The following is an 18,339-nucleotide window of genomic DNA, read 5'->3' as shown; positions in this document are numbered from 1 at the left end:
TTCAAGGCAAAGCCGTGGCTAAATTCTTTACAGTGGGTATATTTAACCACAAATCGTTTCATTTGCAACCGTGGAGAGTCTATTTCTCCTCTAGCAACCTGACGACACAGAGCTTTCGCGATTTTTGAAATAATTAATGGCCATATAAATGAACATAGGACCCCCTACGACCTTACGTGTAGTTACCCATGGATTCCTTCTCATTCTACTTTAGCAGAGGATGTGGTGTTGACTGTCGTACGCTGCTGAACGATACGACTAACACTAGCTTCCTGCGAGTATTCAATAATAATTGACATCTATCAGACCCCCTACAACTGACTATGGCTACCCTGCTTTCCTATCTGATCAAGCATACCCATATACACCTCTGGTGCACTGATATCGCTCTGACTGGTGCTGTACATACCCCTCCAAGTGGGGCAGTAGAATAGTACCCAGGTTATCTCCTGTAATCGACTATAATGGGTCGCATGGACTCAACTTGGGGGGGGGGGAAGCATGAGTTGGCAACCACGGGGTTCTTAGCTGAATCCTGGCGTTCCTTCCACTTTCTTGTGCTTGGTTCCTGACTTTCTTCTATTCTATCAGACCTCCCTTGGTCAACTCTTGTTCTTTTCCGACCCCGACACTATTAGAGCTTTCGAGGCCTAGGGAGTCTTTCATTTTCACGCCATTCGTGCCTCTGTGGATCAGTGGTAGAGTGTCGGCCTCCGGATCCCAAGATAGCGGGTTCAAACCCGACAGAGGTAGTCGGATTTTTGAAGGGCGGAAGAAAGTCCATTCGACACTCCATGTCGTACGATGCCGGCATGTAAAAGATCTCTGGTGACACATTTGGTGTTTACCCGACAAAATTCATTAAATCTCAGCCATAGACGCCCAAGAGAGTTTCGGTTTACTCGGTCTGCCATCTAGTGGGGGCCTAGAGTAAAACGGAACGTCGAAATTGACGAGCAGACAGCCAGATAGCGTCAAATTGAAATGTCTGCACACGGTAGCTGAGGCCATACGATTAATATTATTATTTATTTTACGTCATTCGTGGCCCATACCTGTCTTTGGCGGATACCTTCATTTTTCGAAGTTTCGGATCCTTTCCATTTTAATAATAATGCTATTCTTTTAACGCACCACTAACTAGTTTTGAAGGTTTTCGCAAGACACCGACGTGCCAGAATGTTATCCCGCGTGAGTTCTTTTACGTGCCAGTATATCTATCGACACGAGGCTGAGCACCTTCAAATACCACCGGACTAAGCCAGGATCGAACCTGCCAAGAAGGTCAGCCTCAATCGTCTGAGCTACTCAGCCCGGCCTTTTCCATTTTTTCCTCTGATTAGTGTTAATAAGGGATGATTGCCCAGTTGTAGTTTCTCTTAAGAGAATAATCACCACCACCACAACACTTTTCATTTCAGATGTTTTCACGTCTCTAAATTTGAAGACACTGTCGTGCCTCCGCCGATGACTTTTCGGCAAGTGTTAACGTTCAGTACTGGGTAGTATGTCCGAGGAACACATACAGAGGATAGTTTCGAAAGGGTGCTCGAATAATGAGAAAGATAACAGTTGTGTAGGGCACGAATTTTAATGCAATGGTAGGTTAGAATGCAAACTTTTTTTTTTTTTTTTTTTTTTTGCTAGGTGCTTTACGTCGCACCGACACAGATAGGTCTTATGGCGACGATGGGATAGGAAATGCCTAGGAGTTGGAAGGAAGCGGCCGTGGCCCTAATTAAGGTACAGCCCCAGCATTTGCCTGGTATGAAAATGGGAAACCACGGAAAACCATCTTCAGGGCTGCCGATAGTGGGATTCGAACCTACTATCTCCCGGATGCAAGCTCACAGCCGCGCGCCTCTACGCGCACGGCCAACTCGCCCGGTAGAATGCAAACCTACTCAATCGAGTAACAAGTATAGACTACTTGCAGAACGGCTGAGCCATGAGTATTGCTTATACCTTAGGAGTTCATCCTATGAGAACTCCTAGAATTTATGTTACTCTCGCTACACTACGGAAGAGCGGGTAGACGACACTTGTATATAACCAAATTAGTTTGAATTCGAATATGTTATTGCATAAAAATACGGGGTGTAGTTATGAGCGCAACGTAATCCCCGACCTCCTGTATTATGCACTATGACAACGGAAGTGCGATACGGCTATTCAATAGTTGACCGCTCTGTAATGTAACCACTAAACTAATGAACACAGCTCCCGTACAAGTCAGGTGATACTGTTAAATGTGCGACATCTACAATTAAGTGTGGCCTGTGGTCACCAGCATTAAATATCAAACAGTTGGCAAAGTGCTGCCCCCTGTACCGATAGCGGCGACATCGCTGCTGCTCTTCAACTGTTTCCACCACATGGGCACAGTGGGTGGCACTTCACTTCCAAACATGTGTGCAGCTAACTGCATTTTACACCGGACTCTAGCGTAAAGGTTAGCATGTGCATATGTAAGAGGTCATGCACATGATGATGATGATGATGATTATTATTATTATTATTATTATTATTATTATTATTATTATTATTATTATTATTATTATTATTGACTCTTTGGCTGCGTGGCCATCGTCTTGATGTCTGGTCCTCAGGGCCTAAGTTCGATTTGTTACTAAGGCTAACAAGCCCTTTATGAAGCATCTACATCGAAAATTAAACACAGAGTAATAACTGTTACAAACAAACAAAACATGAGAAAATCAAACTAAAATGTAAACTTTGAAATCTGAAGAACATACACTTAATACATTATGAACAAACTACATAAAAAGAAACTACTTTCCCTTTGCGAAAATCAAATGATAATACATATATCTCCCGGTCATGGCCATCGATCAACGGCTGCTAACACAGATGACCACAGACATAATACACAGGCTGCAAGTTTGCTAGGTAGCATTGTCTGGTCATCCATCCATACCTTATATCACAGCCTTCACGGTTGCCAGGTTACATTATTTGGCCATTCATCCATACCTTACATCACAACCTACACGGTTGCTAAGTTACATTGTCTGGCCATCCATTCATCCTTTATATCATTGTCTGTGCGGTTGCTAGGTTACTTTGTATGATCATTCATCTATACCTTACATCACAACCTACACGGTTGCTAGGTTACATTGTCTGGCCATTCATCCATACCTTACACCATAACCTACACGGTTGCTAGGTTAAATTGTCTGGCCATTCATCCATACCTTACATCACAACCTATACGGTTACTAGGTTACATTGCCTGGCTATTCATCCATACCTTACATCACAACCTAAACGGTTGCTAGGTTACATTGTCTGGCCATTCGTCCATACCTTACATCACAATCTACACGGTTGCTAGGTTACATTGTCTGGCCATTCATCCATACCTTACATCACACCCTACACGGTTGCTAGGTTACATTGTCTGGCCATTCATCCATACCTTACATCACAATCTACACGGTTGCTAGGTTACATTGTCTGGCCATTCATCCATACCTTACATCACAACCTAAACGGTTGCTAGGTTACATTGTCTGGCCATTCATCCATACCTTACATCACAATCTACACGGTTGCTAGGTTACATTGTCTGGCCATTCATCCATACCTTATATCACAGCCTACACGGTTGCTAGGTTACATTGTCTGGCCATTCATCCATACCTTACATCACAACCTACACGGTTGCTATGGTTACAATTCCGTCACACATTTTTTCGCGTTACGTTACACAAATTTTCGGATGACCCCCAACTATCAGAGATCTTTATGTCGATACTACGAACATTAAAATTGGTTAATTTGGTCGCAGTAAGGAGCTAAGCTGATGATTATGAACGAGTTAGTTTAATCTGAAATGCTGCCAAAACTATTATTCAATTTACAGGGGAATGGAATTACTAAGACTAAAACAAAATAAATTAACAACAAGAATGGCTTATTAAAGCTGAGGTGATTTAGTGACATACTACGGTAATTAATTCTTCATTAATTAATGCATTTTATTGTATTCATCAAAGAAGGAGGTCTTGAGAATTTTCTGAGAGAAGTGTTGGCAGAACTCATAAATCGATAAAGATGAAAATCATTAAACGCCGTGATGCTGTGCAGACGAAAGATCTATTCTATTTTACAGTTGTAGTTGTGTGACGGTAAAAGGAATGTTAATAATAATGTTATTGACTTTACGTTCCAGTAACTTGTATTTTTACGGTTTTCGGAGAGCGCGAGGTGCCGAAATTTAATGCCGCAGAATTTCTTTTACGTGCCAATAAATCTACCGACACGAGGCTGACATATATGAGTACCTTCAAATACCATCGGACGTATTACAACATGTAACTAAGAGCTGACTTAGAGCGGACGAACACTGTGGTTGCCATGGTTACAGTGGTGACGCTGTAGACCCGCAACCCCAAATCATATCCACGTTAAAATAAAGTAAGACCATGGAAAGATTGGAAGAGTCAAGAAATTTAAGTACCTGGGTGAAGTAATCCAAGAGAATGGCTTAGAACAAAAAGCGACCAATATCCGCATTCGGAAATTAGATGGTGATGATGGTGGTGATTATTGTTTTAAGAGGAAGTACAACTAGGCAACCATCCACTATATAACACTAATCAGACGGAAGAAATGGAAGGGATCCGACACCTTGAAAAATGAAGATATCGGCCAAAGGAAGACAAGGGCCACGAAGGGCGTGAAAATGACACTCCCTAGCCCTCGCAAACCTAATAGCGTCGGAGTCAGAAAATAACAAGAGTTGACCAAGAGAGGTCGGACAGGATAGTTGAAAGTGAGAAGCCTGGCACGAGTGGAAGCAATGCCAGGACTCAGCTAAGGCCCCCGTGGATGCCAATGCACGCTCCAAAGTTCAGAGTCCCTGGGGCCCTTTTAGTCGCCTTTTACGACAGGCAGGGGATACCGTGTGTGTTAATCTACCGCCTCCACCCACAGTGAGGGGGGGATCGGAAATTAGAACGAGCGTTCCAATTGACTAAAATCATCTATAATAAGAAGGTTGATGAGTTTCGGAGGCAAATCAAGACATTACATCATGAATCGTAAAGCACACGTCAACCCACTACTGAAAAGAGAACGCAGGCTACTCTTAGGCAACAGATGGGTTGGCGGGCAGGTTCCACTGAAAGCCAATAACGAAGTATACAGCAAGATGCAACCGATAACAACAACAACAACAACAGTTAGAAAGAGAAGATAGCTCTTTTATGGGCGCATCGTCCGTATAAATAATGAGCGGCTCACGAAGAATATATTGAAACTTTCTAAAACTAGAGGCATCTAAATTGAGATGGTTCCAAGAGTGTGAACACGATCTGAGAGAGCCGGGCATTACGGAGGATCTAATCAGTGACAGAGTTAGTTCCAGAAGGATGGTGAAAAGCTATAGGGTTTTATGGTGGAGACAGAAGACGAAGAGGCTCTTTACTACAGGAGCAGAAGAAAGCGGTTATCGATGGCCTCACGAGATACTGGCAGGATGTCAAAGCCGGAAGACGAACAAGACGCACTGAAAATGAGATTGATTGTTAACACTCAGTCCATAGAAGCTCAGTTCGAAAAAAAGGGGTGTTTTTTTATTTGTCATTGACCAACGTAGTAAGTATGGGGTATTTTAGCGATCTAATGATCTGAAAAAGAGGAATATTGAATGACTTACATTAATTGGAAGTACTGAAAAAAAGGGAGTTTACCACAAAAGTACGTAGCTATCCCATGTTAGTGCTTTCTATTCTATTGAACGAAAATGATAAGATTTCTCTTGTAGAGTGATTGTTTAGCATTAAGAACGTATTATCTCGAGATCAAATGGTACGTGTGTGCGTGCTTGTTGTGTAGTGCAGTGCTTTAGGAGGCCTTGCCTATAAAGTGCATTTGCTTGGCCTCCTATTACAACGAGCATTTAGCGTTACGTGTGGGCTATTAGCTCGGCTTGTGGCCACACGGCGGCCGATTACTAGCTCACTCGACCGCTTTAACAGACAGCCCTTCCAAGTCCACAGCACTGCTTCACGAAAACAATGAAATTAATTGTATCAATTGCCTCCCGTTATTTTTATAAAGCAGTGCAAACATAACGTATGCAAGACAAATAAACACACAGGTGAAAAACACTAAAAGCAATTCTCTATCGACGAATTCTAATTGATTACATGGCTTGTACGGGCAAGGTTCAAGTGTAACTTGAATTATTTTGATCATGTATTGCGAAGTGAACGATTCCACACAGTCGTGGCCGGAATTTTTGTCGTAACCCGGATAACTCAGCGAAAGGTAGGAATGAAATATTTAAACACTTTTGGAATGTAAACTTCTGAAAACAAAGTAAGATCACACTGCAAGGGTAACATTAGTTTCGTATTTCTTCTTGATTCGTTATTGTTCGTGTTTGAACTTATTGGCACCTATTTTGGTTTTTCTTCTTCTCTTCCTTCTTCGTCTCCATGTGTTCCATTTTACGTTGTTTAGTCCATCCTGTATTTAGTAGGATAGGCCTTACAGAAAATTTGTTTGTGAATTACGGTTCTGAATTCTATTCTATCTTGAGTGGTTTCTTCATTAATGCCCATGTCATTCAGGTATTTACTGATTTCTTTTAGTCCGTTATTGTAATTTTCCTTTGATAAGGCTAAGTTTAAGTTTTTTTGTTACTCTCTTATTATCCATTCTATATACGCGACCATAAAATTGTAATCGCCGTTTCATGATGGTATGCGTGTTTTTTCTGTAACTTGATAGATATCTCGTGATTTCTTTTTCATCCAAATTCCATTTTCGCATTTTGGTCCTAATATTTTTCTTAGGATTTTTCTTTCTTGTTTTTCTATTACCTTCATTGGATATTTTCCTCCAACTATAATCGATTCAGGTGCATAAACTACTTCTGTTTTAACTACTGTGTTATAATGTTGTAATTTTGCCTTTTTAATATAGTTCTTTTATTGTATCTGTTCCAAGTAATTTCGTATGCTTTTTGAAGTTTTGAAGTTCTCTGTTAGCTTGCTCATTTAACCCTGCTGGTTCAATAATTTCACTTAGATGATTAAATTTGTCTACTTGAGCGATATTTCCATATTTGGTGATTAATGGTTGATGGGATCTAGTCCCTTCCATATAAATTGTCTTTTCATAAGAAATTTGGAGTCCTGTTTTGGCTGCTATTTCACTGGATTGCTTCTTGTCTGTTGTTGAATAGGGCAGCAATGTCATGGGCAAATGCTAGGCAATTAAGGAGAATTTTATTTTGGATACATCCACCAATATTTATACCTTTAGTTTCATTTTGTCATATCTTAATCATTTTTTCCAGAACTAGTGAGAGGGATAATCCATCCCCTTGTCTGACTCCTGTTTTGATTTCATTATTTTACAAGGTCTTCTTAGGGCGAGTCCCTCAGGGCTCTTGCCAGGCGGTAGATTCATTATCAATCGTCTACTTAGTTTTCTCTGACGTGGTTTCCCATTTTCAAAGTATGCAAATGCTGAGGCTGTAGCTCAATTAACGCCACGACCGCTTCCTTTCCACTCCTAGACTTTTCGTATCCCATCGTCACCATAAGACCTATCTATGTCGGTGCGAGTAAAGAAAATTGTAAAAAAATCCGGTCTTTTCTGAAATGATTTTTAAAAAAATGGAAATTTATCGAACATTGTCCTTGATAAATTATTTGAACCCCTAATTCCTTTCTCTAAAAACTAATATTTGTTCTAGTTTTTCCTCTTGAATTCCGAATTTATCATTTCTCCTTCCTTCTTAAAGTTACGTTCAAGCTCATTCGTCTAGTAATATCATTGCACGCCGTCTCTCTACTGATATTTCGGACCATACTGTTTAGCACAGCAATGCAGGTAGGTATGGTTCAGTACAATGCTACTGTTTGTTAATTATAGTTCTTCAAAATTGAAAAAAAGAGATAAACCGCGCATCGCGTTGCTTTGCATCTAGCGCGCCGACGGAAGTCAGTTCGAGCAACTGCTATGAGGTTTGTCGCCCGGTCTAGCGTAGACTGTTGCAGGAGGCGTATTCAACAGTCGGCTCACAATTTGCAGGTAGAAACACACCCACTATTTTCTCTTATGCTTAAATTACGTATGTTTTCAGTCTTACTATGAGCTGACAGTTGTTTTAGCGTCATCAGATGCAGGCTTGGATGCGCAGCAGCTGTCTTGACAGCCTGTAGTAGTACAAAACAGTTTTGAATTGGACCATACATCTTCGTTTCGTTATCTTCCTTATTTGTCGCCTTGCCTTTTGCTATGGGTGAGACACTCACCTTGTATGTTTACTTATGTTTCTCCTCAGCAAGGCATGCGACATGCGCTCTTGATTCCCATTCCTACGAGGGCGAATCAAAAAGTAAGTTACACTTCCAAGTTATGGCTGTTTATGAAACCACCTACACATAGGCAACATGGCAATGGCAACATACAATGTAAGTTCAATTTTCTACAGAGTCCCCTCGGAACGGTCAACCAACTTTTTCAGCTTACCTAACACATGAGCATCGCATGGGCTGAATCTGGACACCTCAACACGCAACACCTCACACGGCCATCCAAACGTCCGAACTGCTATTCAAGTCGGAGGTATGTCAACATCCTCCATACTGTCCAGGAAAAAGGATCTTGGTGGACGACGATTCCGAAATGAGGAGGTGAAAGCAGCTGTCTCCAGGGGGGTTACATAGCACTGGAGGTGATTTCTACGCATCCGGAATCGAAGAATTGGTTGACCGTTCCGAGGAATGTTTACAGTTGCTATAACCGTGTTGCCTATGTGTGGGTGGTTTCATAAGTGGGAAGTGTAACTTACTTTTTGATTTGCCCCCGTAATTCAAATAATAGCAGGTTATTAACAACAAAATGGATCACTCAACACTTTTCCCTTTCAACATTAGACCCTCCTGTGGGTGAGGGCGGTAGAATACATCCACGGTATCCCCTGCCTGTCGTAATAGAAAGGGATCTGAAGTTGGGAGAGTGGTTTGGCGACCACATATCTCTTAGCTGAGTACTGGCTTTGCTGCGACTTACTTGCGCCAGGCTCCTCACTTTCATATTCCTTCGCCAACTCTTGTTCTTCTCCGACCTCCACGTTATTAGGTAGCGAGGCCTCGCGAGTCTTTTATTTTCACGCGCTTCGTGGCCCTTGTATTTCTTTGGCCGATTCCTTCATTTTTGAAATGTCGGATCCTTTCCATTTTCCCTCTGATTAGTGTTAAATAGAGGATGGTTGCCCAGTTGAACTTAAAACTTAAAACAAACCACCATTTTAACATTAGACATCGTGGATCCACACACACTGTGTACAATACTCCTGGTGGCCTGGAAATGCGGACAAATATGCGACTGTACTTCTCACTGCACCTCGTTCTAATAAATGATATTCTCTTTTTACTATCCAGGTTCTGCGTTGGAGACCGTTTCTACCTGTGTGAGAACAAGATCCTCTGCGAGTACGACTACGAAGAGAGGCTGGTGTTCGCGAACCTCGCCTACAATCCCAGTAGCCTGGCGCACATCAAGCGGCAAGCCACCCACCTTGCGGTAAGTACCTCACATATTCCACCTCGTTATTGACTTACAGAATTCAAATTATAGGAAAGAAAAAGACTGAAGTTTGTTTTTGAACGCCGTAGTGTCATGATATTTATTTCCTTTTTATGTAGAAAATGTTATGTTCTGGAGCGACTTCTTTCTCTATATCTTGCCTGTATTTCTCACAGAAATCCTTTACCTTTCATTACCTTGTCTACCCAATTCGTGTCTGCAGACGAAGGAAGCCATTGCGCATACTTAAAATAGCATCCGTAGCGATGAACCGGAAATACACGGAAACGGTACTTACTGAATAACGCTTCTCGCATAAACTATAAACAAAACTACTTCTACCCTCAATTTTTCGTCACACAAGGCCTTGCGTTAATGGTGTAGAGCGAGGATTCGGTAAGCTCACTTGTGAAGTGATATGCCGTGAGCTAGCGATGGGGTCAGCACAGGTGGAGTAAAGGCTAGGTCACAGTTGGCGATTTTATGTAGTAGTGAGTCAGCTAGCAACGAGAACTCGCTGGTTAAATCGCTCAATGTGATTACAAAAGTCGCTACTCGCCGTATGGCCAGCGAGAAGGAAAATCGTTGCGAGAAGAGTTGGACATGTTGAACTTTCCTCGCTGCCAGGTAGTCATGTGATCGACACTCTGTGACTCATCGCCTTGTGTGAAAGCGTACTCGCCGATATAGGAAATGAACAACAGCGAGACGTTAGCTGAACACTGGTGGTGATGGTGGTGATTATTGTTTTAAGAGGAAGTACAACTAGGCAACCATCCTCTATATAACACTAATCAGAGAGAAAAATGGAAGGGGTCCGACACTTCGAAAGATGAAGGTATCGGCCAAAGGAAGACAAGGGCCACGAAGGGCGTGAAAATGAAAGACTCCCTAGCCCTCGCAAACCTAATGGCGTCGGGGTCGGAAAGGAACAAGAGTTGACCAAGGGAGGTCGGATAGGATAGATGAAAGTGAGGAGCCTGGCGCAAGTAAGTGGAAGAAATGCCAGGACTCAGCTGAGGGCCCCGTGGTCGCCAACCCACGCTCCATAGTTCAGAGCCCCTGGGGCCCCTTTTAGTCGCCTCTTACGACAGGCAGGGGATACCGTGAGTGTTATTCTACCGCCCCCACCCACAGGGGGATAGCTGAACACTCCTAATTAACGTACTGTTCAGTATTATATGCATAATTATAGAGGTGAACTTGTGTTAAAATGAGTAATATAAAGTGGCCAGGTGATACGATAATAACATTTGTGGAAGTACTGTATGAGGCCCTGTGGAACGCTTCGATGTGTGATTACATCAAAAGAGATCGTAGAGACAGTGCTTACTCTAAAATGATCATGGAACTACACGTGTTGGCATTTACAGTTAGGCTACGCTAGAAGAGGTCAAGAAAAAGTTTTTTAAAACCTAAAAGACGCATACAAAGCACAAATTAATAAAATTAAGAAATTTTCGAAATCTGCCGAGGTCCAACAGGTGACATTACTATAAACACTACGGAAATTCCACAGAAACAGAGCAAACTAGTCTACTGAAACACAGTAACAGAATGTTATCGCTGCTTGTACGTCTATATACTATCCCCCTTAATGTGACAGAAATTCTCTTAGCGATCTTACTATCAGCGAGAACTCGCAGCTAGATCTAGCCTTAAGAGAAGTAGCAAATACGGTGAACTATCATAATATGAGGACCATTATTCCTAGCAATGTCTGTTCGAAACCCATGGAAGTATGGAGATAATGAATATGAAATATTCTCTTGCGAGGTTTTCTATATTGGGTCTGTTCAAAATATGTTTTTACTACCGGGCGAGTTGGCCGTGCGGTTAGGGGCGCGCAGACAGTGCGTTCGAACTGCAGCCCCGAAGATGGTTTTCCGTGCTTTCTCATTTTCAGATCAGGCAAATGCCGGGGGTTGTACCTTAAATAAGGCCACGGCCGCTTCCTTCCTACTCCTAGCCCTTTCCTATTCCTTCGACGCCGTAAGACGTAAATGTTTCTACTTTCTACGGGACTGTTGAGTACTGACGAGTTCTTTGTCCCACAGCCTGGAGTGGTGAACGGCGGAGCGGGGCAGACGACTCTGCGTGCTCCTACACCAGCGTCGTCAGGTGACCTCAACAATAACATGGGCCACCACCAGATGGTAGGTGGTGCGACACACATCAAGTCTCCCCCCGTGCTGCAGCTGGGGGCGGGGAGATGAGGGGTCCTACCTGGGTAAGTGCGAGGTGAGCGTGACCGACTCCCGCGTTCTAAAGCCACGTTGCAGGCAAAGTTGTTCACTGTATGAATACCAAGTATTTGCAATACAAGGGATATATTGAAAAATGAGTATAAAACTTGGTGCTCCGAACATGCGAGTTTTGCAGTGGTCATTTCCGCTAATGTGTTGCACAGTATTCTTTCTACAAACGTGACCTAATATGAGAGAATGAAGAAAATGTTGTACATTTAGTCTTCGTATTTTATTTGGGACACCGCCTTCTGGAAAGGTATATTATTGAAGACTATTCACATCATCCGCTACTCATTGAATATTGACCAATCCAGTTTACGTTTTGTGTCGGTTTGAATAAAGCAAGATAGTGTGTTCAAACCCGGCAAAGCTGATCCGAGGTTTTTGAAGGGTGGAAAGAAAGTCCCTTCAACACTCCATGCCGTACGATGTCGGCATCTAAAAGATTTCTGGTGACAAATTTGGTGTTTACTCGACAATTTTTTAAACTCAGCCATAGACACCCAATAGAGATTCGCTTTACTTTGCCATCTAGTAGGCCTAGAATAAAATGGAACATCGAAGTTGATGAGTAAGCAGCCAGTTGGTGTCAAATTAAAACACTTTCTTAATTTGTTTACCCTCCAGGGTTGGTTTTTCCCTCGCACTCAGCGAGACATGCCACCTCTACCGCCTCAAGGGCATGTCGGGTATACAACTGGAGAGGAGGACCAGTACCTCGCCCAGACCTGCTGTGCTGAAGAGGGGCCTTATGGGGGGGGGAATTGGAAGGGATAGACAAGGGAGAGGGAACGTTAGCGGCCGTGGCCTTAAGTACAATCCCAGCATTTGCCTGGAGAAGAAGTGGGCAACCACGGAAAACCACTTCGAGGATGGCTGAGGTGGGAATCGAACCCACCTCTACTCAGTTGACCTACCGAGGCTGAGTGGACCCCGTTCCAGTCTTCGTACCACTTCAAATTTCGTGGCAGAGCCGAAAATCAAAGCAGGCCCTCCGGGGGTGATAGCAAATCACACTAACCACTACACCAGAGAGGCGGAAATTATTATTATTATTATTATTATTATTATTATTATTATTATTATTATTATTATTATTATTATTATTATTATTATTATTATTATTGTCGACCATCATTGAAATATTATTGAAATGAGATTATCGCACCTGACAGGCAACTGTTCAGACATTTTTGGGAGATGATTCGCAATTGTTTAGATATATAAACTAACGTTTATATTTTTATAAGCCATTGAATAAATCAAATGTGGCGACAATTACATATGCAGTAGCGACGTTATCACATTGGAATGTAATAAATTCAATTAAATATTGTATAAAATACCTATACTTTCATTTTATTAATATTGTTTATTACAAATTTAATACAGTACATAGTCTTACCAAATACAACTTTTGGTTTCATCTCGTTCAGATCATTTCTCTCGTGCTGCGCGCTCGTGAAATTATCGATAAGATGAAACAAACTGGTTAGAGATACATGTTCTCAGAAGGCGGTGATATTTCAGACAGGTTCATTGTCGTGGTTATGCTTGCGGACAAATATTTCCTTACTCCTTGCAGGAAAATAAATTTTCAGTTGCATTTTCCTTGACGGGAACACACTTTCCGCACTTACGTAGAAAAAGTGTTGTTTTTTCTCTTCAACAGAGCCCGCCTAGATATCAGTCGGTTGCTGGTTGAATAATAAAGGTTTTACTACCTACGAATCTAGTCTCCAAAAGGAAAGAGGGAAGTGACCACTCAAATTTTAAGTATATTAAGCTGTACAAGAAAAGATCCTGTTAATGTGGTGATATTTGATACGCGTTTTAGGTGACAAGGCACAGCATCGTTTGAAAAATATATTTCATTACAATATAACTTTCTAATAGGCCTATATTAGGGACGTGACGTTATTGTAGTCCTTACTTTTACAAGTTTATTACTTAATCATGTCGGATAGCAATAAAACAAATTCTTTTTAAAAGGACTTGTACAATTTTCAAAATTTTCCTGCTGCATTACGTCACATCATTTAAATTGGAACTAATAGTATACGAAATTTAAGAGCCTCCGTGGCCCAGGTGGTAGCGCGCCGGCCTTTCACCGCTGGGTTCCGTGGTTTAAATCCCTCTCACTCCATGCGAGATTTGTGCTGGGCAACGCGGAAACGGAACAGTTTTATCTCCGGCTACTCTGGGTTTCCCTGTCGTCTTTCATTCCAGTAACACTCTGCAATATCATTTCATTTCATCTGCCAGTCATTAATCATAGCTCCAGAGGAGTGCGACACGGTTCGGCAGCCGGCACAGTTCCTATCCTCGCCGCTAGGTGGGGGCTTCATTCATTCCATTACTGACCTGCTCGAATGACAGGAAACAGGCTGTGGATATTAATTTTTAGTATTGGAAATTTCTTAAATTTATCACTGTTACGATTCTCTCTTCGTCAGAATAGCAGAGATTTTAAAATTGTATATACTGCACCCTCAGTTTGAAGGCATTTTTAATAATCAAGAGTTCAAAGTGCCGGTCCCGGTTCTGAGCTTGCTTATTACCCCGAGGTTCTGGGATCTACTCTTCGCTAGATCAGGATTTTTTAACGTAGATCTGAGGGCTGGTTTGAGGGCCACTAAGCCTATAAGAAAACAACTGAGTAGCTATCTGACCGTATGATAGCGACCACCCTCTAGAATGCCAAGAATAACGGCTGAGATGATTCGTAGCTCTGACGAAGCGTCACCTCGTAATATGCAGACTTTCGTTCTGAGTAGGGGTCACCAGTGGTCATCAGGAATTTAGTGCTATGGGAATTCTTTTAGTTTGGAACTTCAAAATTCTGAAATGCTATTCATGAGTATAAGCAGACATTTTATTAAAAATCATCCGGGCTCGAGAACTGTGATCCAAGTAAATTCTTTCTTCCAAAAGACATTTATGATCCAGGTCTCCTCATCAATGCAGACGAAACTTCTGCGCCGAGAAGTTAGCTCGGACCACGGTTCTCCAATCCAGAAGATATTTTTTCCATTAACACTGGCCGTGAAAGCTTACATTTCTTTTGGTTAAGTTTCATTAAACTGGAACGGACAGTTTCGGAGCAAATTAACTTGATAGAATCCTTACGTATACCTTCAAAGGCAATGTTATTGTAATGGAATACTTCAATGAAGATTTTATTAAAATTGTAATACAGATATGTAGTTGTTTTTCTCGAAATATGTATTTTATCATAATTCCAATATAGTTTGTCTGAGGAGTGTTAAAGAAATGTATTAGAATTTGTTTGTTAAAGGGATGACTATTTTCATCAGGATATCCCTTTTAACTCTTCAAAGTGATCTCTGCCAGATATTTACATTTAAACACAATTGCAGCCATCTGATTTTCAATTAAGTTATAATGTTTTCGTACAGTGAATAATATGCAACTTGGAACTGTAAAACTGCGACGTAGTCCAGATGTAAATTGTGAAAAGACGACGTTTTTTCTGATAGTACACGCAGGTGCAACTGTGATGGTGAAAATACTTATTCCTTCAGTGAAATGACAGTGACTGATTTTACGGTTAATAATCTGCAACTGTGGTGAATTGACTGACTGTATCTGGAAATGTATGGTTAAAACTGAGTGCAAAATATTACAGAAGAATACATAAATTCTTTAATGTCAAGCAAAGATTTTGTTGCAGGAAAATGAAGTCACTTTAAAGACTTCATTCGAATTATAAGTATTTTAGTTCGTACATATTATATTATGGCTGTCATGGATTTTGGGGTTCCCTTAAAATCATATAACCCAGAATAATGTTGTTTTTTGATGATCTCAAGAATTTCTTGCCTAATGACTAAAGGAAAAGCATGGGATGGGCTGTGTCGTGCGTGACACTGTCTATGGATCAGAACAAATGAGCAGTTTATTGCGATCCAGCTCATGCGCTTGTCGCTTAGCAACAAGCATGCACTCTCACCAGTCGGCGCGTGTGCTTAAGTAAGTCGAAAACTAATTTCTGCCCTAATTGTCATCATTCTCGCGCGATGGAACCGTTATGATCTCTGTTCAATGACGGTCACAACATGAGTCGTATGATTCATATTCATAAGTCGACATAAAGCAAATTAAGAAATTATCACAGTTTCTACCTCACATAACTTTGCCCCTAAGTGTGGTAGGGCGACCGTTGTGGCACCATCATATGTGGTTCGGAGTGAGCTTTCTGACGGTATCCTATATGGGGGTTCGAAATTGATATTTCGATGGTCAAATTGCTGATTTAGCTTATAACTTGCTAAGAAAATGTGTACTATACGCGAACTTTTTCTTGAGCCCGATTTTTACGGGGTGAGGAGTAAGGAGGGAGTGCTGTCGGTTCCGGTTATACTGCCAACTGAATGGAAATGAAATCTGAATTGAATCGATAATATGATCGATCGATATGAATTTTCTAAATATTTATTATCTTACGTCAACAATTGTCACACATACATTATTTAACAATATATAACATTTCTTAATGCGAATCTTGTTACTGGAATGAATTATATAATTTGGCTTTGCTGTGTCAACAACAACAGTACTAGTTCATAAAGTGTACGCCAGATGTCGCACAGCGATGAATAATCGATTCATAGTTTGTGTTTCAAAGGTTGCCGATATGGATGTCGAAGATAACCGAGGTCTACCGATTCAGCAGTAGGGAGCTCAGGGCTCAAGAAAAGGTTCGCGTATAATACTGACATACATGTACCTTACGGCTGTGGGTCATCTGAAATTAGCGTTACAGTATCTGTGACGCCATTTTACCTAGCAACCGTGCAAGCTGTGATGAGAAGTACTGAGGGATGGCCATGACTGAGAGACATATCACCAAAGAGGGGCGTTAGAGTGCGGATGGTCGATGTGATCTTGCAGGCTGTGATTTGAAGTATTGATGGATGGCCATGACAGGCCTCATTTGATCATACTCTATAGAAACGATTATTTCATTCATGGTGGATTCATAGGCCCTGAGTCAGTTTCGATGCGCTGAATCCTACACTTGTAGACTCCAAATTCCATACAGATGACTCTCGAAACCGATTCTTTAGATCCAAATAAATGAATGTTTATCAATTTGAGTTTCATTTATTTATTTATTTATGACATTCGATTTTCCCAATCGAAGATTTTGACACCATTTTTGTTTTATAAAGTCACTATGAGCGTTTATTATTACATTAGTTTGTTTGTTTACGCACAAATTGACACCAGAATTTCTTCGATCAGACGAGGAGAATCCTCATGAACCGCTCGAAATCAGAAGTGCCTGTTGACGCCAGTGCAATAAGGTTATCTATATGGTAAGCTATAAGGGCCGAAGTACGCAATGGTACACTTATATGTGCTGCCTTAAGAGTTATTGATTCATATCCGAGAACAACATTTCGTTTACAAAAATGAGTAGCTGAATTGTCAAATCAAATCATAAAAGAAAGTTATAGATCATCCCATATTTTGTGAACGTCGATGCTTAAAACAGAGCACCATAATTTTTCAGTGTTTAAAATGAGGATAAGTGAGATTGACGTACCATAAGCAGCGAAACCTTTGCCTGCTTCATGTAACTCCACTATGTACATTTGATTTGCACTCAGTTTTAACCTCTTCTAATCTGGAGTGAACTGGTAATAAGATGTCATATGGCACATCTGTGAATTAGACGATATTATAGCATCAAGATGAATATTTCAACTTCGAAATGTTCTGAATCGTCTGAAAAATTAACACCGGAATAGGGAAAGGTTTTCTACGTTTTCAGGGAGTACTGCTGAAAATATTTCAATATTGCATCATCAAGCACCTTAATCTGGTATTACTACTTCCTCTCATGTGTCAATTGTGGGTTCATAAGTGATTTTACTTCTCTGGGAGGAGTGAATACGAAGGCTTCGCTATAAGATGGAGCAAGTTTAACAAATAGGCATAGTTCAGTGAATAGCTTCAGGAGAAAATGCTACGTGTGTGTTATACATTAGCTGTAAAATCATTCTTGTGGCTTCTAGAGAATTAAAAGTAAAATTAAGTTGTGGACAATTATTGCAACTTTTATCAGTTTGAAGCGGAACGACAATGTAAATCAAAGTTTTGACATTCTGCGATCAAAAGTAAAAGATGTTTCTTTCTCGGATTCATTCTCACATTATTTATATATGCACATTAACTACTGAAACATTGTACTTATTTGATTAACGCAAACGTTCGAAAGATATATTCTGTTGTCTCTCCAAGAAGCCAAAGTCTCATCGCTGTGTTTGAATGGCACTACTTCTCAAGACGGTGGTTAGAACGCCATTGTACAAGAGTTACCGACGTTTGCCAAGCGCACTCTTGGACAAGCCCCTACACGGCTCTTTTCCTCATTGTGTTGGGACGGATTTCTGAATCGACCTCAAAACGATCGAACTATTTGGCCGGATAATGAGACCATACTTTCAAGTGTCGATAATCGTACTAAATTAAATAGCGATTGATT

The 18,339-nt window shown here is 41.1% G+C and overlaps 1 protein-coding gene across 1 annotated transcript in view; it reads left to right on the top strand.

The window, feature by feature from the left end:
• The window catches only part of LOC136884197 (LIM domain only protein 3), a 196,801-nt gene extending 184,649 nt beyond the window's left edge, over positions 1–12,152 (top strand). The window contains exons 5-6 of the mRNA XM_067156241.2: positions 9,432–9,573; positions 11,634–12,152. Of these exons, the coding sequence (XP_067012342.2) occupies positions 9,432–9,573; positions 11,634–11,792 (301 nt within the window). The 3' untranslated portion in view covers positions 11,793–12,152. The remainder of the gene's footprint in view (positions 1–9,431; positions 9,574–11,633) is intronic.
• Positions 12,153–18,339: the final 6,187 nt, after the last annotated feature.

Source organism: Anabrus simplex, chromosome 12, assembly GCF_040414725.1.
Source record: "Anabrus simplex isolate iqAnaSimp1 chromosome 12, ASM4041472v1, whole genome shotgun sequence".
NCBI lineage: Eukaryota > Metazoa > Arthropoda > Insecta > Orthoptera > Tettigoniidae > Anabrus > Anabrus simplex.
Note: the sequence above shows the minus strand (reverse complement) of the source record. Positions and strands in the feature narration are given on the sequence as shown.